Source organism: Panthera tigris, chromosome C1 (assembly GCF_018350195.1).
Source record: "Panthera tigris isolate Pti1 chromosome C1, P.tigris_Pti1_mat1.1, whole genome shotgun sequence".
NCBI classification, from domain to species: Eukaryota; Metazoa; Chordata; class Mammalia; order Carnivora; family Felidae; genus Panthera; species Panthera tigris.
Window position 1 is genome coordinate 98963902 of NC_056667.1, and position 25499 is coordinate 98989400.

The 25499-nt window shown below is 48.0% G+C and overlaps 1 protein-coding gene across 2 annotated transcripts in view; it reads right to left on the reverse strand.

The window, feature by feature from the left end:
- The window catches only part of IGSF3 (immunoglobulin superfamily member 3), a 93093-nt gene extending 90890 nt beyond the window's left edge, over positions 1–2203 (reverse strand). The window contains exons 1-2 of one of the 2 annotated variants that reach the window (XM_042993817.1): positions 2134–2203; positions 790–1472 (exon numbers count right to left, since the gene is read on the reverse strand). In XM_042993817.1, coding sequence (XP_042849751.1) covers positions 790–832 — 43 coding nt within the window. In that variant the 5' untranslated portion in view covers positions 833–1472; positions 2134–2203. Of the gene's footprint in view, positions 1–789; positions 1473–1890; positions 1972–2133 lie in introns of those variants that run through there. The other variant, XM_042993818.1, reaches the window with a different exon arrangement.
- Positions 2204–25499: the final 23296 nt, after the last annotated feature.

Below are 25499 nucleotides of genomic sequence, written 5' to 3' on the forward strand. Positions count from 1 at the left end.
CGGCATGGAGAGCATGGGCAAAGGAGGGGGGACCTCTGCAATGAGGAGGGAATCCCCAAGAGAGGTGACAAGGGTTCGCCTCTCAGGGCCACAGTTCGTCATCCTGCTCTAGGCGTTGTGGCCTTCTGCAGCGGGCCCCCCCACCAATCTGAACACACCCCCTCCCAAGCAGCTTTCCACTCCTCGGGTCTTTCTTCCTGCCAGAACTACGGTCTGAGGCTCCTTGCTGAGGGGACGTAAGATAGGTACCCCCACACATTTAGTCTCCAGACCGCTTGGGCAGGGCAACGCATCCCTTCACCACCCTACTCCACTCATGCCTACTTCCTCCTCCAAAAAAGCCCCCCAAAAACCCAAAAAACAAACAAACACACAAACAAAAACATCTTTACCACCAAACCAACTTTCCCCACAGTAAGAATAACGTGCCCACTCCAAATTAGGAACTGATGTGGACCAACACAGAAGGGAAGACACTGAAGTTTATGACACTACAAGAAGCCAACCCACGAGCCACACGGAGTCCCTAAACCACCAACTGGCAGATGGGGGCAATCTCATCACAGGGCCCGGGACAGACACTTCAAGGACAGCAGATGTTCCTTCTTAAAGACAACCGGCAACATCCCATCATTCCTCCTGGTTCCTATTCCGACCTGTGACACACACCGGCTGCATCGTGGTGTCCCCCAAAGCCAAGTGTTGATGGGAAAGAACCACAAGGAATTACAGGAACCAACGGCAGGTTAAACTTTCACATCGATCGCACTGATAAGCGGAGACACTTACCCAGCACAGCCAGACAACTGAGCACTGGAAAAAAGCACTTCATGTCGGCAGCGGAGAAGAGACACCACACAGGACGCTTCCTCTTCTCTCCGCACTTAATCTCTCATTTCTGGCAATCCACTTATAGCTCCAGAGGGCAGTTTTGGAAACAGAACTTAACTCAAAAAATGAGAAGAGGTTAAAGAGAAGAGATCATCGGCAAGATGGGGGGCAGGGGGGAAGGGCGGCCAGTGGCTTGTGTTAAACTACCCTATGCTAAAGGAAGGGTCCAGAACAATTCTGAAGGCCCTCTAGGCTTCTGTCACATCCTGTGCCTTAGCGGTTTCCACTGGAATTGTAGACTGCAGTGAACTAATCCTCGAGGAAAAGGGAAAAAAGAGTCTGAGAAAATCCTTTCATCCGCTGATTATACAGGAATGTCCTTGGCTTCCCAGTGAAGGTGTCTGTAAGCTCCCTCATTCGGATTCCCCAAAGGGAAGACGGTAGGTTTTGTCAAAACCTTTGACAGCTAAATCGCCCGGGAACAGCACGGACTGTTTGGGTTTCTTCATCCAAAAGTCCGTCTCCATCCATGACGGTAGGTCACGGGGCCGCCACCTGCCCCAGACCTTCCCAGAACAAACGAAGCAAGTTGGCGTTCGGCGGCCCCGAAGCGAAGCCGGTCCCACAATGCCAGCCGATTTCTGAAAGAAACACAAGACAGATGTAGCCAAGGCGCACACAAGCGCCGCAAAACCGAGAGGGGCCGAGCGCCGGGCTGCTCCGGACGCCCGGGTCCCGTTCCTGGACCAGGACCGTCCACCCGTGCATTCTGACCTTGGGCAAGTCGCTCCACTGGCCCCCGCCTCAGTTTCCCCGCCCGGAGCGGGGCAATTGCGGGAAGCCTGCTGGTTCCTGCAATACTTTGCCCACACGGCTCACTCCAGGGCACTCCCTTAGCCTCCCGCGGAGCCCGGCGCCGCCGGGAGCCCCACCCTCCGCGGGGCACCTCGGGAGGGGGCTCGACGTGGGGCCGCCACTCCCGCTTCCACCTCCGGCCCCCGCCCCAAACGTGGGAGCTCCGCGCGCGCCGCGTCCCAGGTGGCCCCGCTATTGTTTTACCTTCCCGGCTGTTTATTTTTCGCTGGTTGGAAAGAAAAGAGACGGAGGGCGAAGCGAGCGGGGGGCTGCGCTTTCCGCTGCCGGGGCGCGCTCGTGGCCAGGCCAGGGGAGGGTCTGGGGCCCGACCCCGGAGCGGAGCCGGCCCCGCGCCCGCCACCGCCCTCCCCGCCCCCTGCCCCGGGCTCCCGGCTGCCCGCGCCGCCGCCCCTTCGCGCGCAGCCCGCGCCCCCACCGGATACTGACCTCGCCCCCGGCCCTCTCCCTCCGCGCGTCCGTCCGGCGGCCGGCGGTCCGGGCGCACGCCTCTGGGGACGCGCCGCCTCCTCCCTCTCCCCCCGCAGCCGCACCGGCAGCCGCGCTCCGGCCCCTCCCGAATCCCCGCCCCCCGGCCCGGCCCGCAGCACCCGGGCGAGCCGCGCGCGGGGCGGGGGCGGGGGCTTGGGCAAGAGGCGCCGCCCCCGGGCCCGCCCCTTCCCCCGCCCGCGGAGAAGGGGCTGGCCAGGGGCCTGGCGGGGCGCTCGTGGGCTGGTGCTCCCGCCCAGGCGCACCTGCCCGGGGAGGGGGGCGGGGGGCACCCCAGGGCTGGGCACAGGGGGCGTGTGTGAGCCGGGCAGCTCCCAAAGTTCATCGGCGGTTCACACGCAGGCTGCCGGGCCGCCGGCGGGAAGCACAGGCCCTTCCCAAAGCCCCGCAAAGGACCCGCGAGCCTTGAAGCGGGCGTCTAGCGAGCACGTCCTCTCTCCGGGAAACAAAAACAAAGCCCTTGTCAGGAGTCTTGAATCTGTGCTTGCGGTGGAGGCCCATATTGTGCTTTATTCAATGGCAGAACTTCCTGGAAGTGGTGGCCGAACTGAACTCGGCACAGCCCGGGTTCTAACCCCGGTTCTCCCACATCCTCGCTGCTGACTTTGGTCGAGTTACTTAACTTCTCTGTGCCTTAGTTTCTCCGTCTGCTGTTACATGGGGAAATAGCCCTTCCCTACTGAATAGGGTTCTGTGAAATGTCCACGGTACACTTGTAAGAACACTTAGAGTGGAGCCTGCCCCGTCTTAAGCACTCAGTAAATGCAAGATATAATTATTTTATGAGGCACAGCCCTATCAAACGAGTGCATTTTCATCCATTCAATACTTAATGAACACACACGCATGCTGGGTAAAAACGGTCAAAAGGCAACCGAGGTCAAATAAGACAGTCCTGTCCTCCTGGAGCTTGATCTGGTGGGGAGACAATAAAACAGGTATGGCAAGAGAAGAACAGAGTGTTGAGGAAGCATGAGCCAGGACCTGACCCTGTGTTGGGGGGTTGGGACATCAAGAGGAGGGAATTTGGTCAGACCAGGTCAGGTGTCAGGAAGGCTTCTCGGAGGAAGTGAAAATGGAGGTAGAACCCAAAAGAGCAGAGGAGGCACAAAGGAAGGGGGCAGGGGAGGAGTCACTGAGTCCAGACCCTGAATCAGTATCCTCTAAGACTAGAGGGAAGACGGAGTAGTTCGGTTAGAGGACCAGAAATCTCTGTTAGGCACAAACTAGGCTGTTAGAAAGTGGCAAGGAACTGCAGAGATGAAATCTGGGGCCAGAACCTGGAGGGCTGTGTATGATGCGTTAAAAGATTTGAACTTTAGCCCAGGGCCATGGTGAGCCCCTGAAGGTTCGGAGCAAGGCAGTACCGTTGTTAGATGTACATTTTAGAAAGACCACTCTGGGGCACCTGGGTGGTTCAGTCTATTAAGCATCCGACTTCTGCTCAGGTCATGATCTCACGGCTGGTGAGTTCGAGTCCCACATCAGGTTGTGTGCTGACAGCTTGGAGCCTAGAGCCTGCTTTGGATTCTGTGTCTCCCTCTCTCTCTGTCTGTCTCTCTCTCTCTCAAAAATAAACATTTTTAAAAAATTTAGAAAAACCACTCTGGCCCAGGCATGAAGGGTGGCTGGGAGAGGACTTCTACATGAGGTTAGTGGGTATTGATGAAAATCCAGACAAGAGATGATGGTGACCAGGACCCCAGAAGTAGCAACAGGGAGGGAGAGGAATGAGCAGGTCCCCTTGATGTCAGGAGGTAGGCCCTATGGAATGCCAGGCTGAATGCCAGGAGGAATGGGGCAGAATAACCAGCTTGGCCTCAAGAACAGAGATCAAGATACATAAGACTGGATGTACTGAGTTTGAAATGCCAAAGAGTCATGCAAGAAGTGAAGATGTCCAAAAAACAACTGGGGGTGTGGAGAGTGGAGTTCAGAACTCAGAAGAGGTTTGGAAGATGTTTTTCACCCTATTGGACTATATGATAATGAAGGGGTTTTGTGAAGGAATACACTGTAACCCACTGATTAAAAAAAAAAAAAGTTAGTTACCCCCTCTCCCCAGTGTGTAAGGCAGTGAAGAACATGCTATTGGGGGTGTGAAAAAGTAACTAAGGGGTCTTATTTGCCCTCAACTCTCGCCCTAGACTATAAACTTTTTGCAGGCAGGACTGCACTTTAATTATCCTTTATCCCAAACAACTCTTGGCATTGTGGTCTGCATGTAGTAATTGCACTATAAATACTTGGATTGAATTGAATTGAATTGAATTGAATTGAATTGCATATTAATCACATGTGCCAAGTGTTATATGGAAGACCTCCTCTTGTGTGTTCAATATTACCTCTTTCCCTCAAGACAACCCTGACTCTGGCAACTCTCGCTTCTCCTTATCTGCTAGACTCTTTCATTTATTAATTGAGCATATACTATGTGCCAAGAAAGTCTCTGCTCTCGTGGCGCTCACACGCTGGTGGGAAACACAAACAATGAAACAAATAAATATATAACATAACATGACATGTGTTCTTAGGAAAAGCCGGAGAAGGTAATCACGTGTGTGTGTGTGTGTGTGTGTGTGTGTGTGTGTGGTGTGGGGAGGAGGATTCTGTTCTAGGTGGGTGACCAGGGAAGGCCAGATACTTGATTAGAAGGAGTGAGTGAGCTTTGGAAATTTCTGGAAGAAGAGAGCTCTGAGCCAAATCCTGTAGGACCTTACGGGCCAGCGGGCAGTTTGGATCCCTCTGTTTACAAGAGCCTCCACTGGAAAGGAGGCTCTTGTAGTTGTGCAGGTGAGAGAAGACCGTGGCCAGGACTAGGGTGGTAATGATACGGGTGGTGAGATAGGGGTGGAGTCTGGAAGCATTTTGAAAATACATTCAGTGGGATGTTCTGGAGACTTGGATACGAAGGGGGAAAGAAAGAGGAGCGTCAAGGGATCTGCACGATCTACCTCAGCCTGTGCTGGTCTCTGACCCCACCAAAGTGCCCTACCCCTTCTCCAAAACCACACTTCCTAAGCATTCAGTCCCCTGAGCCACTTCCTCTATCCTTGAACCCTGTACTCAATTATCCCTTCTTGTCCTTTCCTTCTCGATCTACCCCCACCTCCTACCACCTAGACCCCTTGCGTCTTTTTTGGATGGTCTGTCAATCCTTGACTTCCATCACTACACCAGGTATGTTATGGCTGGTTCCATGTGGAGTATCTGTCTAATTTCCACACCGATGGGCCATCTAAGATATTCAAAGGGCCATGCTAACTACAGGGCAGGGAGAGTAGAGTAGAGGCGTACCTCATTTTATTGCGTTTTACTTCATTGCGTTCCGCAGACACTGCATTTTTTTTACAAAATGAAGGTCCGTGGTAACCCTGCTTGGAGCAAATCTATCGGCGCCATTTCACCAACAGCATTTATTTACTTGGTGTCTCTGTGTCACATCCTGGTAATTCTCACGATATTTCAAACTTTTTCATTTTTATTCTATTGGTTATAGCGAGCTGTGATTAGTGCTGATGATTGGCTTTCAAAGCTCGGATGACGGTTAGCATTTTTCAGCAGTAAAGTATTTTTTAATTAAGGTAAGTCCATTATTTTTTAGACATCATGCAATTGCATGCTTAATAGACAACAGTAGAGTGCAAATATAACTTTTATACGCACGGGGAAACCAAAACATTCCATTTGAGTCACTTTTTGGCACAGTGGTCTGGAACCTAACATGTAATATCTCCGAGGCACACCTGTGCAGTGAAAAAATGTCTCTGCCCTCCAGACGTAGAAACCATTAAAAGAAGTGCTGATCAGGAAACCATCTACAGACAAAGAAAGAGTCTTTTTTTTCTTTTTCTTTTTTTTTTTTTTTTTTTTTTTTTTTTTTTTAGGTTTACTTATTTTGAGAGAGAAAGAGTGCACGCAGGGGAGGGGCAGAGAGAGAGAATCTCAAGCAGGATCTCCGTTATCAGCACAGAGCCTCACTCGGGGCTCTATCTCAGGAACCATGAGATCACGCCCTGAGCTGAAATCAAGAGACCCTCAACTAGCTGAGCCACCCAAATGCCGCAGACAGAGAAAGAGTCCGAAGGGAAGGAAAAGCATCAAAGGAGAGTGAGGGAGAGAAGTCCCCAGTCAGCAAATGGGGCTGGTGCCCAGGCTGAACATTAGCAGCTTGCTTCAAAACAACTTACATTGGAATGTTGAAACCTCTCCTGAACTGGCCCGGAATCAAGTGGATCTTTCGGACATTTTGCATGACTCCTTAATCTTCTCCCTCAGGGAGTTCAGTTCAGAAGCCTGCAGAAGCCAGACTGAAAGGGTGGCAGTCAGGACCAAAGGTCCAGCGTTGCCTGATTTTCTGACTCTTCAAGAAAAGCAGGAGAACCACAAGGAGACCCAGGTTTTCATGGAATTTCTCCTAATTGTATCCACTGGAAGCTAGTGTTTAAAAATAAACACTGGAGGGGGAAACAACAACACAGAATTTGCAGAGAAGATACGGTCAAGTGCTTCTATCAGTTTGAGGCCTCTGGACCCACTATAGCTGTCATCAAAAGGCTAATATAAAACCACAAGTGACATCATGTTATGTGTTTTTTTTTAAATTAGAGGGAAAAAAAGGCATTAGCCGACTTCTCTTTTGTCAACTGAAAAAAAGTTGAGGGCAAGGCATTTTGCCTAAAGATAGCCTGACACTTCGTGCTCACAAGTACTGGTGTTAATTGCTCTTAATGCACTCAAAATGCCAAATGGAAAGAGCAAAGCCACCTTACCCAACAAAACAGCAAAGTCAGAGCTAAAAGTGCCGCTAAACAATTCTCTTGATAGCAAGCTTTCTTCTTGGTGATTACCCTCCTACACGGGCGAGGATCCCCAGAGCTGAAGACTAGGAAAAGAGCTTACACAGGATACCATCTGTCTTAAATATCTATACATATATATATATATATATATATATATATATATATATATATATAAAGAGAGAGAGAGTTGATTATTGTATCTTGAGATCAAGGTAGCAAGGGAGCAGAATAGACCCCTAAGGCTTTCCCCACACGTGGTGCTCAGAACCTAGGTGTGCCATATGGTGTCAGTGAAGGTCTGGATTTGCCCCCGTGGAAGGGTCTGGATTTGCCCCCATGAAACTCTGAAGACTGGGGTATCCCTGGGGGGAGGGAAGAGTCTACTGAGCTAACACTCTCCCTCCTCCACAAAGTCGCAGAGTTGTGCTCGCCGCTTCTCGGGGCTGCCAGAACGGCGACACTGGAGAAGGATGCCAGATCTGAGCTACTGACACACTTAACTCTGGTCAAGTTACTCCACTGCTCGCCTCAGTTCCTTGTTTATGAAAGGGGAAAACAATAGCATGTGCCCTCGGAGGGAGCTTGCAAGGATTAAATGAGCTGATGTAGGCATTTTGCCTGTGTCATTTCTTCCTGTAAGAACTTAGCAAAATGCCTGGTGCTAGTTCTGAATGCTCACTGGCTATTATTTTGGCTGAATATGAACTTCACATAGTATAAGAAGAAAGGAACCGGGGCGCCTGGGTGGCTCAATCAGTTAAGTGGCCGACTTCGGTTCAGGTCATGATCTCAAGATCCGTGGGTTCGAGCCCCGCATTGGGCTCTGTGCTGACAGCTCAGAGCCTGGAGCCTGCTTCAGATTCTGTGTCTCCCTCTCTATGCCCCTCCCCCACTTGCACTCTGTGTGTGTCTCTCTCTCTCTCTCTCTCAAAAATAAATAAACATTAAAAAAAGAAGAAGAAGCAAGGAACTAGGAGCCAGAAATCCTAGGTTTCACTCTTGGCTCTGCTGCTCATGGTGTCTTCTGACTCCTCTGGACCCAAGTCTCTTATTGTACAAAGTGAGGTTGGTTAGACTAATCAGAAGGTCCCAAAGTGGCTAAGCACAAATTACTCCAGAAGTATTCAAAGTACAGATTCCCACACCCTATCTGGAAGATTTGGTTTCTGAACATTGGTGTGAGACTGGACTAGATGGCTTGATTAAAAATATTTCTCCCCATCCTCCTGGTTCTCCCTCCCGCTCTTCCTTGGAACCCCTGGGGTTGAGACACAGAGACTCACGACAACGTGGGTGCAGGCTGCTGCCTCACCTCCCCTGTTAGATGACTTTTCAGGGCTCTTCCAGTTCAAAATCGTGGGATGGATTTTCACGCATTCATGATCCCATCTCTTATGTCTGAGTCCATTTCTGCTCTTGCCTGATAGGTCCCTCAACGGCACAGTCTGTCACCCCCTTTAAAAGAATGAGAAGAGCCTCCCCTTTCCCACCAATATGCCCTTCTGAACTTAATCCTGACCATGCTCCAGAGGCTCCCCATCCTTCCCAGACCAAACCTTGAGCATTTTGTTGCTCTCCATTTTCTCTTCCCAAATCCCAACAAATCCTGTTTTGTTTTGTTTTGTTTTTTGACGACAGCCTTAGAGTTGATTCTTCCTCTACTCAGCCCTGGCTCACCACCTGTGCTTTGCCTCCACGGGCTCTCTCCCGTGACTAAAGAACGGAACAACCCTGAGCATGTGTGTAGGCAAAGATTTTGAGCCCAGGCTGAATGCCATGATGCTGTCATGTTGGAGTGACTTCTCTGAGCTAGATGGGCTGACCCCCCCCCCATCACTCGCTCGCTCTCAGTGTCCCAGGGCGGTGGGGCTGGCTGCCAGGATTGGCTACCAGCCATACTGTTGCCCCAGTGGAGGACTCTTAAGAATTTAGCCTGGGCCCTCTGGTGGGGAAAAAAAAAAAATGTTAGTTTGATCACAGAGCTTCTGTCCTTGCACAGGGGAAGGTGTGTCACCGCAGATCTGAGATTTCTAAGAATCCAAACAACCATGAGCCGAGAGCAGAAGAGAGCCTTCTGGATGTGAGGGCACTCTTTCTGAGACATCTGTTACCCTACTCATCGCCAGAGCTGTCTAGCCTGATCTGGCTGGCGGATTGCCTCTTTCTATAAAAGAGTGCAAAGACATTGGCAAATCTCACCCAAATATATATGAGCCCAGCTGACAGTTTCCCAAAGTTCACTTGGAAGTTAATTATTTGGAACTCAGAACATATTTCCCCATAACAGTAATATAGTAAATGATGATTCTATTTCCGGGCTGACACACAGTCTTATTAACCCTTCACATGCTTAAAATGATACATAGTGAAGAGAAAACAAGGAGTAAACCAGCAATACACGAGGGATTAAATAATACAGAAAAATAACGCTGGAACAAGGATTGTTTTCCTTTTTTTTTTTTTTTAATCACAAATATTCAGTCAACCTAAAGCAATGATCTACACCCCGCGGTGTTGAAGAGAGCAGGCACGCTTCCTTTCCTCATGGAGTTTATATTCTATATTTATTTTCCTGTTTTATTGTCTGTCTTCCTCATGGGAACGTAAGCTCCTTGCGGGCTGGTATCGGATCGGCCCTGTTCTCTAGGGTTCGCCCAATGCCTAGAATAATGCCTAGCACATGGGATGCGCGTGGTAAATATTCGATGCACGAATGAGTAAATAAATTCTAGCTGGGGAGACAGGCAGTAAACAAGTAAGCAAATAAACATACGACCAAATAGCAGATGGTGATTAAATGTCATGGAGAAAAATAAAGCAGAGAATGCAAGGATAGGGGTGGCTCTTTTCGATGGAACAGGCATAAAAGGCTTCTCTGAAGAAATGATATTGGCACACAGATCTGCATGAGGAATCGAATCATGGAAGAAATGACACAAGCAGGACATGCTTCATTTTGGTAACATCGGACCAGGAGATTTGGACCAATGTTCCTGCTGGCGACTACCATACCCAGACAAAATGTAAATAATGCCCAAAGTCGTTACTAAAGCGGTGAGGAGTTATTGGGCAGAAGCTAGGAGAAAAGGAAGACCATCCCTCAGAGCCACTGTTGCCCCGCGGACATCTATGGATATGTAATAAATATCTGTAAAACTGAGCCCAGCTTCTGATGGCCTCCCATGGTGAGGAGACATACATCAGAGACCAGGAAGAAGGTGGGGCTTCTGAACCTGAAGCTGGGATCCTCTAAGAGCCGTGTCCTTAGGGTAACCGGGAACTGGAATCAGCTCTTACTCAGACAGGCAACCTGGCTTCAGGTCCCCTGGACTCTATCTATCTATCATCTATCTATCTATCTATCATCTATCTATCTATCTATCTATAGCCCTTGTCTAGAACTTAGCTTAAAGTGGATCCAGACTGGGAGTAGCAATGGGTGGCTTCCAGAAGTAAATGGAAATCCTCTCAGGAGAAAACTCCGACCCCCCTAGGCCTCAAATTATTCCAAAATGAAATTTCCGGCATACAGCGGGAGGTAACTAGGAAATAAGACAATATGAGCGAGAGCCAGCAAAAACCACAGAACACTGAAACAGGCCCACAAAATCTTGAGATATTAGAGTTGTCTGACACAGACAATGGAGCACCTGTGCTTGCTCTGTTCAAAGAAATACAAACTTGAATGCAAACTTGATGGGGCGCCTGGGTGGCTCAGTCAGCTAAGTGGCCAGCTTCCGCTTGGGTAAGAAGCTTGTGGTTCATGAGTTCGAGGTCTATGTTGGGCTCTGTGCTGAGCGCTCAGAGCCTGAAGCCTGCTTCAGATTCTGTGTCTCCCTCTCTCTCTGCCCCTCCCTCACTCACATTCTGTCTCCCTCTCACTTCCTCTGTCTCTCTCTGTCTCTCTCTCTCATAAATAAATAAACATTTAAAAAAATTTTTAAAGGCAAACTTGAAAATTTTGTCAGAGAAATCAAAACTGTAGAAAGATCCGGGACAAGAGCATTCCAGGAAAGTGCCAAGACCCTGAGGCAGGAACAAGCTTGGCCTGTTTGAAAGCTAGAAAGTCATTGCGGCAGGAACAGACTGAGCAAGGGAGAGGGGTGAAAGGTGAGTTCAGAAAAGACAGCAAAGGCCAGATCTTGAGCCTTGTGGGAATTTGGATTTTATTTCATGCATCAAGGGAAACCATTGTGTGGTCTAGAGGATTAAGGTGGCATGACTATTTACATTTTTTTAAATATTTTTTTTAGTGCTCGCTTCGGCAGCACATATACTAATATTTTTTTTAATGTCCATTTATTATTGACAGACAGACAGAGACAGAGCATGAGTGAGGGAGGGGCAGAGACCGGGAGACACAGAATCCGAAGCAGGCTCCAGGCTTCTGAGGTGTCAACCCAGAGCCTGATGCGGGGCTCGAACTCACAGCCGGCAAGATCATGACCTGAGCCGAAATCGGACGCTTAACCGACCGAGCCACCCAGGTGCCCCGACTCTGTTTACATTTTTAAAAGGCCAATGTGGCTGGTGTATAGGAAATAGTCGATAGGGAAGCAAAAATAGATGCAAGGAGACCAATTAGTAGATTGTGGCATAGCTCAGGTGAGAGATGATGGAGGCTTTGCCTGGGTAGATGGTGATGGAGGTGGTTAGAAGTGGATTCAGGATGTGTGTTGAAGGGAGAGCTGACCGCTCTTCCTGTTGGATTGGATGTAGGGTATAAGACAAACCAGAAGAGCTCCTCACCTCAATATACTCTTCACCGGACCCCATTCTTCCCCAGACACCCACGTGGTCTCTCTTTCTCTCTCAGCGGACAACTCTTACTGGTACTTTCAGCCCAGTTCTTCCTTGCTTTACACCTAGAGCACCAACGGCTTTTTTTGAATGTTCTACCTGATGTCACCAAACCTTAGCCTGAACATGCCCCAACCTCCGTTCGTTATGTTTCCCTCGAATCTATTTTTTCCTTCTCGATTTCCTATGTCGGTTAATGACACCACTTTTCACTCAATCACAGAAGCCAGAGCCTTTGGGTTAATTTTAGACTTCTCACTTTCCACGGCCAATTGGTAACAGGAGCTGCCAAATCTATCTCCTTAACATCTTTTGAAGTTGTCTGTTCCTTTCTGCGTTCATGGCCTCTGCCCTAGCTCAGGCTTCAGCACCTCCTTCTAGACTATTGTCCTCATTGCCCACCTGCTGTCCCAGGTGATAGTCTCACCCACTGCCCATCCATTATTCTAAAGTGCATATCTCCCTAAAGTATAGATGTGACCCTTCGGGGGCTGCAAATTGCTTATGAAAGATTCAAACTCCTAGAATAGGTTATAATCATGCCTCCCACTGCCCTTGACCTTCTTCCAGCTTTTCTAGGCTCTTGATCCTTCCCACCACAATCTGGTTTTACCCATGGTTTTCTGGACGTGCCTTTATATAGACGCTGCTATTCAGCCAGGTGCACTTGGTCTTCTTCCTCGACCCATCAACTTGGCGAACTCCCAGCCTTCTTATGGGAGCAACTGAAGCACCAGCTTCTCTTCGAAGTGCCCCTCCTCACCTCCCCCTGCCTGCCTCCTCCAGGCATTGAGTGAATCATCCACGAAAGCTCTGTGCTTAGGATAGTCCTCCAAGGTAGTGCTTTTTCACTGATTTAGGTTATTTGTTTACGTGTATGTTCACCTAGGGAGTTTCTTGAGGCCAGAGACTGCCCCACATAACAGCATCCACCACTCCCCGCACTGTGCCTGGTGGCCAGCAGGCATTGAACTAAAACTTTATGGAATGAATGAAGGCGAGGCTAAGTGAATACCCGGTCTTATAGCTTCAAGCCCACAGAGTGGACCCCGAGGCCCTAGGCTTCAGGAAGCTCCTGCAACCAGGGGATGGGGGCATTTCATGAGTTTCCTCTGGGCGATTTAGTCCCCGGGGTAGCAGACACCAAGCTGCATTTGGATAGATGGTTCATACAAACAAGTAGGAGGGCAGGTTTTTTATTTCCGCTTGTACCCGAGAGCCTTTGTTAATGATCACCCTCTAGTTCCATCCACAAAGGCCCTGGCAAGGGACATCTGCCCTCAACACCACTGCCCATCTCCCTGGGATCCCTGAGTCCCACCCCAGCACTGACCTTAGAGCCCTGGGGACCTAATCAGGGAAAGCATCTCCCCTGAGGCTTTGGATGAAGCTGACAGTGTGTCAGAGGCCACACGTATGCCTTAAGTTCACAGCGCAGAATATAATACATGGATGTCAACAGGCTTCTTTCGCTTATTATTTCTACAACATTTCCGTGACCCCCTCATCTTCTCCTCCTTTTCCTCACTTATAATTTCCTATCCATGGAAGAGGAGCAGAAAGGGAAGAAAAGAGTCAGGGAAAGAAAGGATGAGCTAAAGAAGGATACTTGGGAAAGGAAAGGAATGAAGGAAGGAGCAGATGGAAAAGAAAAGAAAAAAGAAAGAAGGGAGAGAGTGAAGAGAGAGAGAGAAAGGAAAAGGAAGAAAGAAAGAAAGAAAGAAAGAGGATGAGAGAGGAGAGAGAAAGAAAGAAAGAAAGAGGAAAGGGAAGGAAAGAAAAGAAACGAAAAAAGAAAAGAAGAAAGAGAGAGGAAGGAAGGAAGGAAGGGAAAGAGACAGAACCTTAAATTAAGTAAGCAGGCATGTGGCTCAGAAACAGATATGAAGTCTTTCTAACTTAAGCAGCAGGGACCTCATGGCAGATATTAAAGGTTTAATTGACTAGAGAAACCAATCATAGAACAAAGCCCTTTTTCTTTGCCAGCTATCATATGATAACCCGAACACAATAGTTGTTCTTTTTCTCCAGACACTATCAACCACAGTTGTCTGTCTTGGTCCTAGACTGTTCTTTAAAAAAAAAAATACATGCATGTGTCTACCAGTCACAAGACCAAAGTAGCCTCCGTTGCAACAATGACCGACCTGTGGAGTTTCCGGCCTGGTTCTCCCAGCCCACTGCCGGTCACCAGACATCAGATGGTGGCTCCCTTTTACCCTCACCCACCGCAGTCATTTCAGCCTGTGTAGTGGTGGGGGTCATGGCCATTTCTGAGTCCCGCCACAGATATGAGTGAGGCCGATTCGCCTGAGGCCCCGGGGGGAAGGGAATGAGCAAAGCTGCCTGGGAGTGGAGACCGGATGCAGTTAGATTGGTCTCAATAGTCCAGCCACTGCTGCTTAATTCAAAGGCTTGTTTTCCGTGTGGGTATCCAGTTGTCAGCACATGGGAAAAAGAAGACAGGACTACTAGCAGGGTTTGAAAAGATCATCATGAGCTGGGGGGACACGGCGGGGAAGACACCCTAGACCTCATCCCAGGGGTGTTTTCTGGGTGGTCCCGCGGTCAACTGTGGCCCCGGGGGGCGGGGGGGGGGGCGCTGGATGGTTCCAGACCCCACCCCCCACGCCCACCACCTCCATCTCTTGCCCGCCCCTCACTGTCTTCTCTTCCTCGCCTTCCTGTTCCTCCTCCTTCTCTTCCTTTGAATCCACACTTCCCCTGTCACTGGCTACATGACTCTGCATAATTTATTTAACCAACCAGCCTCAGTTTCCTCATCTGCAAAGTGGAGATAATAGCACCTGCTTCATATGAGGAGATATCATCGTGCTTTTTTGCATTGGGTTGGTGTGGGGGAATACAGGGGCAATAAACTGGATGAAGTCTGCAGCATGTAGTAAGTGCTCCATGAATTCAGTCACTTCACAAATATAATTAAACATCTACTAAATGCCAGGCTCTGTTCCAGGTGCAGGACGAACAAAACAAATAAAAAGGAAATCCTGCTCACAGGGAGTTAACCTCCCAGGATGGGGAGACAGGCAACAAACAAGGAAATAATTAAAGGACAAGAGAACGTCAGGTGAGGGAAAGTGCTGAGAGAAAAAGAAATCCTGGAAGTGGGGGTAAAGCTGTGACACAGAAAGAGGGATTTCAGTCTTAGAGCAGTCAGAACGTTTGAATGAAGACCCGGAGGAGGTGAAGGAGCCCAGCACGCAGATGTGCAGGGGAAGAACATTCCGGGCAGAGGGAACTGCGAGTGCAAAGGCCCTGGGCCAGCAGTGCACCAGGGACAAGTGAGAATCATGGAAGAGGCAGGGGAGGCGGGAGCTGAGGGAGGGAGGGAGAGTAGCTGGAAATGAGGTCAGAGAGGTGATGGTGCATGTGTGCAGGAGGCGAGGGTGGTAGCAGGGAGAGCAATCATGTGGGAACTTGTTGGCCATTGTAAAAACTTGGGAGACTTTTAAGGAGAGGAGTGATATAATCCGATTAATGTTTTAACATAGTAGCTCAGGCTGATGTGTTGAAAACAGACGGTAGGGGTCAAGAGCAGCAGTAGGGAAACCAGTTAGGGGCCATTGCAATAATCCAGGTGAGAGATTGTGGTAGAAAAGGGGGAGGTGAGAAGTGGCTGGGCTCAGGATATGTTTTTTAAGGAATTGCTGACAGAACGTGATGATGGATTCAAGGCGGAGTGTGACAAGAAAGGAGTTCCAGAGCGCCTCTAAGGTTTTTGGCCTGAGCAACCGAAAGGATGGGATGGCTATTTACCGAGATGGCAAAGACTGCCGTTGGTGCAGATCGGGGTGGGGGTAGTAGATGCTATGAATCCTGTCCTGGATATTGGGAGAAATTATTACCATAACAGCACCCATTGAGCCATGGATTGGGGCTTGTATACTGGGGCTTGCTCTCTTAGAACACTGCCTTGGCCAGGTAAGGACCCCAGGCTGTCCTCTCTAGCTATCATACAGAGGACAGCCAAAGTGTCCTGGTCAATAGCTCCAGCTAATGGCAAGATGTGTACGAGGACACCTTAAACCATCCTGTCCTGTTAAAGCCTCCAGAGGACATTAGTCACATGAGTGACCCCAGGCGAGGCCAGGTGAGTCATCCAGCTGCATCCAGCCCAAATTGCCACTAAGTTTTAGGGTTTGTCCTGTAGCGATAGCTAACTGATGTAGTCGTGTTACATTTGAGATGCCCTATGGACATGCAAATGAGGACGTCAAGTAGGTAGTTGGATTGTCTGAGATTAGCGTCCGGTTGCCACGTCCAGGCTGAAAACACATCTAGGGAGTCATCAACTTAGAGACGGTAAAGCCATGATACTGATAAAAGCAACAGGGAGGTGAGTATAGTCAGCAAAGAGAGAAGTCCAAGGACCAAGCTCCACGACACCATAACGTTAAGAAAGGAAAAGGAGTTGCAAATGTGACAAGAGGACCTGGCTTTTCTCCAGTGCAACAGGAGAAGAGCCAGGCATGTGAGGCGTCCTGGGAACCAAGGAACTGAGTGTGTTACTGGTAGAAAGAAGAAATCAGCTATGTCAAATCCTGCTAACTGATCCAATAAGATGAGGACTGCAAATTAATCACTGGATTTAGGCAATGAACATCTTTGGCTACCTTGAGAAAAACAGTTTTAGCCACGGCGACAGGTAACCCTTTTGAGGGATTCTGTTACAAAGGGAAATAGAGAAATGGATCCACTATGGTAGAAGGATGTGAAGTCAAGACAGGATGGTTTTTGTTTTATTTATTTATTTATTTATTTATCTTTAGAGAGAGAGAGTGTGAGCAGGGATGGGGCAGGAAGAGAGAGAATCTTAAGTAGGCTTCACAATCAGCACAGAGGCTTGGTCTCACAACCCAGTGAGACAGGACTTGGTCTTACAACCCTGAGATCATGACCTGAGCCAAAATCAAGAGCTAGACGCCTAACCCACTGAGCCACCCTGGCACTCCTGGGAGGGTATGTTTTAAGGTTGGAAGCATGTTGTGTATGGATGGGAATGATCCAGTAGAGAGAGGCAAATCAAGTGGTGCAGGAAACGGAAAGGAGATTTGTTGGTTGATGCGCTTGAGTAGATGAGTGGGAACAGGAACCGAGGTATAAGTGGAATCATTGGCCTTAGCTGGGAGCTAGGTTGGACATAATGTGAAAAAAAAAGGCAGAACATGAGGGCACTGATGTAAGTTGGTGGGTAGGTGTAGGTAGAATAACACAGGATTTCTTTGCTGATGTTTTCTCAGTAGGATCACTGGCTGAACTTGATAGGAGAGGGGGTGTTGGAAGATTAGGGACAAAGGGGAGAGGAATGAATGGTAGCTATTGTTATGATCTCCCCGTAGGAAGAGCTACCCATTACTACCCAAGAGCTCAGGACTCCTGTTCCGGTAGGTCTAGGCTTTACAATAGCCTATGATAAATACAGAACGACTCTAACTTGCACTAGGGTGTCTAGACAAAGACATTTCTTACTTCCACCTTGACACAGAACACAATTTGATTCAGATCCATGGTGGTCATGTGCCTAGGAGAGGCTGAGCCTTTTTCCTGACCAAGGCTGTGAATCTTGATTAATCTGAGCCAATCAAAGTAATTCTGTTCTCTTTGCCAGCAATTGTTTTAGGCATGGGCATGTGTTGCAATCCCGATCAATGATGTGTGAGAGGAGGTCTGCTGGCAGTCTCTTAGAAGAGATTTTCCCTTATGATAAAAGAGAATCTTAGAGGGAATGGTTGTTTTGCTTTGCTCCCCAGTGTTGTATCTGTGTGTAGAACCCAGATCTGAGCAGCCGTATCATGACCAGGTCTAAGGGTGGCCTACGTGCTAACCAAGGCAGGTCTTCAATGACATCGTGGAATCACTGAATTCAACCCTGGAGCCTCCTTACCTCCAGATTTCTTAGTATGTGAGGTATTATGATGCATTGTCCTTGTTGACTATGCTCCTTTGTGTTGGTTCATCTGTGGTTCCCAACTGGAAGAATTCTGATACACAGATTATCAGCCAAGTGGATGCAGAATTTAGCTTGGCCTTATTGAGGACACAAATTCAATTCAATGCCATATAGATAAAATGAGAACAATGTGCCAGGCATGGTATTATCCCCAGATGAATAAACCTCCTTTACCATGAATGCCTTATAACAAATCTCTGTGTGTCTGTATTGTGGACTGGAGATAATAAAATACAGACATTACTATTCTAGAGAACAGAACATAAGTGCCTTGAGAAAGACATGAGAGGTCAAGGAAGAGAGTGATAACATCCATTTGGGGAAATTGAAGTAGTCTCATCAAGGAATTAGAATGTAAGCTGGGTCTTGAAAATGGGTAGGATTTGGGGGGATGGAGACAGGGTGAAGGGCTGCCCAGGTGTAGACAACAGGGAACTGTAATAACAAAGGCAGACACCAGAAGGGGGACTGGTTTGGAAAACCACATGGTGAGTTCAGTTCAGCCAGCCTGCGGAGTGTGCCTAGAAGATGAATGGATTAATGTTGGAAAGTTACATCGGGTCAGGATTTGAGAGGCCAATAAATTAGGGTTTGCTTAGGTTGGAAACAGCAGTCCCTAGAGAGTCTCTCACGAGGCCAGTAACACCATCAGAGCTGAGCGTGGGGAGATTCAGCTTTAGCAGAGGGACCAAAGGCATTTCTGATTTACCCAATAATAACTGCTTTAGGTATTTGCCATGCCCTCAATATACACATACATTCGTACAGACACAGCTAAAGCCTTAGCAAGAATAAACAAGAAGGGGGGACGCATGGGTGGCTCAGTTGGTTAAGCATCTGACCTTGGCTCAGGTCATGATCTCATGGTTCGTGGGTTTGAGCCCGGCATTGGGCTCTGTGCTGACAGCTCAGAGCCTGGAGCCTGCTTCAAATTCTGTGTCTCCCTCTCTCTCTGCTCCTCCCCTGCTCATGCTCTGTCTCTCTGTCTCTCTCGCTCAAAAATAAATAAAATTTTAAAAATTAAATACAGGTTTGTCCAATGTCAAAGCTTGTATTCTAAAAATAATAATAATATAAATAAATGAAAAATAAACAAGAGGGAATTACATTCTCAGACCCAAGCAATGGGAGGGAAGAATGGGGAGCAGTGATTTGCCTTGGCCTCCTACAAACTTCTCCAACCCTGCTTCCTGCATCCTGCCCCCCATTTTTTAGGCTCTGTAGCCCTGTAACCACAGAGAGCCCCCATTCCATTTAAAATCTGCCTTGAGGGGCAGCTAGGTGGCTCAATTGATTAAGCATCTGACTTCGGCGCAGGTCATGATCTCACATTTCATGAGTTCGAGCCCCGCATCGGGCTCCATGCTGATAGCTCAGAGCCTGGAGCCTGTTTCAGATTCTGTCTCCCTGTCTCTCTGCTCCTCCCCCTCTCCGTCTCTGTCTCTGTCTTTCAAAAATAAATAAATCTTTTTTAAAAAAGTTTAAAATCTGCCTCTCCACCCCCCCCCAAAAAAATAATAAAAAAATACAATCTGCCTGCAGAGCCCAAATTTGCACCAGGATAGTGGTTCTCTAAACTCTGGTCTCTATAGATTTTTCATACAGTGGAGTTCCTATCAGTCATGGTACCCTTTGCAGAGTACCATGAAATATTGATATATTTAAGTCCAAAATACAGTCTATGATTTATCACAAAACTACGTATTTACTTACTGTATGCTTAAGTTGCTTAGAAATGTTAAATTTAATTAAATTTACAGGCACTAACACACAATATAAAACCACAACCATAAGCCCAAACACCTGTCCACAGAAAAAACAAGCTGTCAAACTAAGCACTGGCGGCTATGTCTGGGTCCATTAATATTCATTTGCTACTTGCTAATTCTTTCTGTCATCTGCTAGCACTGGCCAGTGGACAAGTAATAACAGGTGCCAAAGATTTAATAAAAATGTAGAGGGAAAAAAAAAAAACCTAAAAGCTGGAGAAATTCTATCCATTAACTTAATTTTTCTGGGAATTAGTATATTTCTTCATTCATCCAACAAAGATTGATTGAGCGGTGACCGTGTGCCAGGCGCCGTGCCAAGAGGAGGAGACACAAAGAAGTCAGGTGCAGTCCTGCCTTCCAGAAGGTGGCTAGGAGGCGAGATGGGTGAGAAAACGCTAACAAGGCACGAGGAATGGAGTCTGATGGGCCCTACGGGGCGTAGAGCCCAGGGCCAGAGGGGGGTTTCCTGGAGGATAAGCCATGAGACGTCAGTCTCGAAGATAAACTCAAGTTATCTAAGCCATCAGAGCATGGAATTTCACAGCCAGGACAATGTTCACGGAAATGGAGATGGAGGCAGGACCAGCAGAGAGTTACCAACCTCTACATTTCATGAAATAATAGCCATGCAGAGTATCATCTGCCATTGCCATAATTTTACCATGTTTATTTATTTTTGAGACAGAGAGAGAGCATGAGCACGGAAGGGGCAGAGAGAGAGAAGGGGACAGAGGATTAGAAGCAGGCTGGGCATTGACAGCCCAGAGCCCGATGCAGGGCTCGAACTCACGAACTGTGAGATCATGACCTGAGCCGAAGTCGGACGCTTCACCGACTGAGCCACCCAGGCGCCCCAAACGTCACTATAACTTTATAGATGAAAGCACATTTTAGTACCAAAAAAAAAAAAAAAAAAAAAAAAAAAAAGGAAAGAAAAAGAAAGAAGGATACAATTTTAGAAAAAAAGAGCTGTCCCCCAATTGGTATAAATTTGGTTTGGGAGAAAAGCTCATCACATTGTCCTTCGTTGTCTTGTTTTGCTGCAGATTCAAGGAAACATGAGCCATACAGCTGCAGTGGGGAGAGAAGCCAGGGAAGGCGCTACAAGCAGAGAAAAGGAACAGGGAGAGAGGTCCTGAGGTCCTGGGTTTGGGGGAAATGCAGGGGGTGGGCGGGGGGGGAGAGCCAACCAGACCCCAGGGCTGCACTGCGGCCTTCCGGGGTCTAGGCACGTCTCCTCAGGGCATGGGGGGTAGGCACTCCTGTGTAAAAAAAATTACAAATTATATTTTATGATTGTGTTGGTATGCAAAAGAATATAATCTTTATCCCTAATAGTTCATTTTTTTTCCTTTTGATGTTAAAAGAAACTAACACATTTCTGTGGGCCCCTCAAAGTATTGTAGGCCTAAGGGTGCTTTGCCCGTGATGCCTAATGAATAAATAAGTCAGGTATGACTGTCCTAAAATTTGGGCAGCATCCAATGAGGGGTGGTCCCAAAGGACCTCCACGTCGCCATAATCGCCTCACTGGCTCTGCCTACGGAAAAGTCTGGCCCTGTTTGGAGGGCAAGGCACGTACTCGAGGCAGTTAAGCAATAAAGTCACGAGATGGCAGAAGACCGTAGAGGTGGTGTCTCTGGTAAATGAGCACAGCCAGGGCTGGATACACAGGAGGACAAAGGGCCACTTGCCAATGGTCAATGGGACAGGCTGGCCTTTCTGGCTTCAGGGACAGTAAGCAGCAGGAACCTACCCTTTCTAGAAACTCTGCCAGATGGCCTAGCATCCTGGGCTCAGCCTGATCTACATTTTGGCGGCCAGGGCCAGACCAAGCCTTCCACAATTCTGAACCCCTCCTCCACCAAGACCCTGCCCCCAATGCCACCTCTATTATGGACTTAATAAACTAAAGCTAAAATTTAATCCTGCCGTCCTTTTTTGTCAAAGTCTCAGGTGTGTGCTTATGGGAGGTGGGGGTTGGGGGCTGGGACATTTTCCTTGTTTCTCCTCGAAGGAAGTCTTTTTTTTTTTTTTTTTAATTTTTTAACGTTCATTTATTATTGAAAGACAGAGAGACACAGAGCGTGAGCAGGGGAGGGGCAGAGAGAGGGGAGACACAAAATCCAAAGCAGGCTCCAGGCTCTGAGCTGTCAGCACAGAGCCCAACACGGGGCTTGAACTCACGAACTGTGAGATCATGACCTGAGACAAAGTCGGTCGCCCAACCAACTGAGCCACCCAGGTGCCCCTCAAAGGAAGTCTTATCTAGGATACGCGGGGCCCTGAGTGCGGGGACCAAGGTCACTTAAATGCCTGGAGCATTTGAGATCACTGGTGGGGAGATGAGGGAGAGGGGAGAAAAGGAGAGAGACAGAGACAGAGACAGAGAGATAGAGAAAGAGACACAGTAGGAATACACAGCAGGAGCCCAGTTAATGTTTTTGAAAGCATCATGCATCTTTACAAATACGTGGACTCTAATATGTTACCCCGATTTTCTTTTTTTTCTTCTTTTTTTAATGTTTATTTATTTTGAGGGAGAGAGAGACAGAGTGAGAGCAGGGGAGGGGCAGAGAGACAGGGAGACACAGAATCCAAAGAAGGCTCCAGGCTCTGAGCTGTCAGCACAGGGCCTGATGCTGGACTCAAATTCACAAACCGTGAGATCACGACCTGAGCTGAAGTCGGACACTTAACCGACTGAGTCACCCAGGTGCCCGTTACCCTGATTTTTCTAATTTAGCCTAGGAAAGGGAAGTCCAAAGGCAAATGCATAATAATAAACATGGAGAGAATCCAAATGGACAAAATGTAAATATCTAACTGGAAGAGCGTCTAAGGGAGTAAATTTTCATGCTATCCGCTAATGTCTTCTCCCCTAATATTTTATAGTGAAAAAGTTCAAAGCTACAGGAAACTTGAAAGGACAGTGCAGTGAATGGCTATGTGCCCCTCCCCTAGATTCACTAGTTAGCATTTTGCCACATTTTCTTTTTCTCTCTCTGTATATATGTCTCTGAGTCACGTGTGTGTATACAGGAGTATATTTGTGTGTGTGTGTGTATTTTCTTCTAAACCATTTCCAAGTAAGTTACAGACATCACCACATTTCACTATGTAACTACTAAGAATAAAGACACACTCCTAAAATAACATCATCACACTGAAGAAATTTAACACTGATGCAACAGTATTATCCAATTTGTAGTCCAATTATCTAAAAATATGTTTTTGTAGCATTTTTATAATCCAGGATCCAATCAAATTCACTCGTTGCAATTTGGTTGCTCTCTCTTCTTAGTCTCCATTAATCTAAAAGCGTCCGCTGCCTTTGACTTCTTTTTTTAAGTTTATTTTATTTATTTTGAGAGAAATTGTGAGCGGGGAGGGGCAGAGAGAGAGAGAGAGAGAGAGAGAATCTCAAGCAGGCTCGAAGCTGTCAGCTCAAAGCCTCACGCGGGGCTCTAACTCACAAACTGAGATCATGACCTGAGCCGAAACCATGAGTCGGACGGACGCTTAACTGACTGAGCCACCCAGGCACCCCTTGACTTCTTTGTCTTAATGACCCTGACAGTATTAAGGAGTTCAGCTGGCTGTCCTGTTGGATGTTCTGGGATTTGCTGGTTGTTTCCTTGTGATTATATTCAAACTGTTTGAGAGACGAGTACTACACGGGTGAATTGTGCACCTCCCACGGCACATGTCAAGAATCTATAAGGTCAGTCGCCTCATTGTTCGTGATGCCAAGTTTCATTAATTATTTGGCCAAAGGAATGTCCATCAGATCTCTCCATCATGAAGACACCTTTTGACCTTTATAATTAATAGTTACACTATCGGTGGTTTTGCCTGTTTGTTTCTTTGTTTTTTTTTTAAGGGCCAAAAGCCGTCAACTTCTCTGAGAAAAAACATCTTTCTTCCCCTGTCCCATCAAAAACTCCCACTGCCAGCATGGCGAGCTTTGGAACTCATACTGGCATCCAAGAGGCTGTTCCTATAGCAGGAAGCTTCATGATTGTAATAATTAATAATCATGACTTTTTAAAAAGTTATTTATTTATTTACTTATTTTGAGAGAGAGAGAGAAGGAGGGGCAGAGAGAGAGAGGAAGAGAGAATCTCAAGGGGGCTCCACCGTCAGCACAGAGCCCGATGCAGAGCTCGAACTCGCAAACTGCGAGATCATGACCTGAGCCGAAATCAAGAGCTGGACGCTTAATGGACTGAGCCGCCTAGGCGCCCAATAAGCATAGTTTTTGTTTTTTTTTTTTTAATTTTTTTTTTAACGTTTATTTATTTTTGAGACAGAGAGAGACAGAGCACGAACGGGGGAGGGTCAGAGAGAGGGAGACACAGAATCTGAAACAGGCTCCAGGCTCTGAGCTGTCAGCAGGGAGCCCGACGCAGGGCTCGAACTCACGGACCGTGAGATCATGACCTGAGCCGAAGTCGGACGCTTAACCGACTGAGCCACCCAGGCGCCCCAAGCATAGTTTTCTTAATGTTTCTGTAGCATCTTACAGTTGACAGAGCATTCCTGCACATATTATGGCTTTTTCTTTTTCCCCAAATTTCCTTTTCCGTCCATAAGAAGCTTAGAATCATTCACTCATTTGTTCACCTGTCCATTCATCCTGACCACATACCAGGCGGGGGCTTTCTGAGATGAGAGAGGGGATCGGATCCAGTGAGTGGACAAACACACACATTACAGCACAGCCTAACCAGCATGGCACTGGAGAGATCTGCTCTGGTGTAAGGACCATGGGGATGAAAGGGTCCCACCCAGGAGAGAGTCACAGGGAAGGGGAAGCCAAGTCTCCAACCTGCCCTATCAATTACGTGAGAAAATAGATTTCCTCCTCTTTAAAGCACCGTCAGCTGGGATTTTCGTTACGGTAGCCAATAACGTATACTCTTAGCGGCCTCACATTGTAGGTAAGGAAATTAAGTCCCCAGAAGCCACCTGAGTTTTCCAAATGACACTCAGCCAGTGAGTGCCCAAGAAGGTTCTTGGTCCTGAATGCCTGGTTCCGATCCCCATGCGTCTCCGTGGCCTGTGCTGGCTCTTAGGGGAGGAGGCAAGGAGAGCCCTTTCAATCCGAGCCTGGGTGCACCCCTGACTCCCCTCCTCTGCACACAGGCAGACGTGGCTAGACAGAAGGAGAATTACCCAGGGACACAGACTCGGGTGGCACAGGCATTGGTCATTTCCTTCCAGACAGCTGAGTGCTGGGCATCTCAGAATAGGGAGGAATTTCATCAAGTCTGGCCCGGCTCACACAGACAGACAGGGGCTGTACCCAGTTAATCAGCCCAAACAGATGAACAGACTGTCTCAAGGCCACAAAGTGCCCCATGAATAATTCCTGTAAATCCAAATCCAATGCCCACGTTTCGGAGGGACTGACTGTGTAAAAGACGGAATGGCTCAGGGAACAGGAGTTAATGGAGGGGAGGACTCATTGGGGGCGGGGGGTGGGGGGGTGAGGCCAGAGAGTAGCTCAGTGTAGCAAAGAGCAGGGCTCCCCAGCCTGCTGTGAATTTGAAGTATGGGAGCAATTAGGCCAGAGCTATTTGCAGACAGAAGGAGAAGAGGTGAGCTGAGTGGCTCCATTCCGCGTGCAGGGCTTGACGCCGAAGACTGTCACCCTCAATAAAGGCTGTGAAATGATGTGGACGGTCATCCTTGTGGAGGGCAGGGTCCACAGTCAGCCACATTTACAACGCACCTTCTGAGCTCTGAAAGAGGTATCGCACATACATAAACACGAAGGCTAAGAACTCTAAAAGCTTGGCGGCTAATTGTTCTACTTCACCTTAAATCATTTGATTAGAGAACGCTGATACACCTGTATTTGTGGCGTGTGTGTGTGTGTGTGTGTGTGTGTGTGTACGTGTGTCGAGGAGGTAGTGAGAGGGGGGAAACGTGGTGTTTTTGCCAGCATTTGCCTTT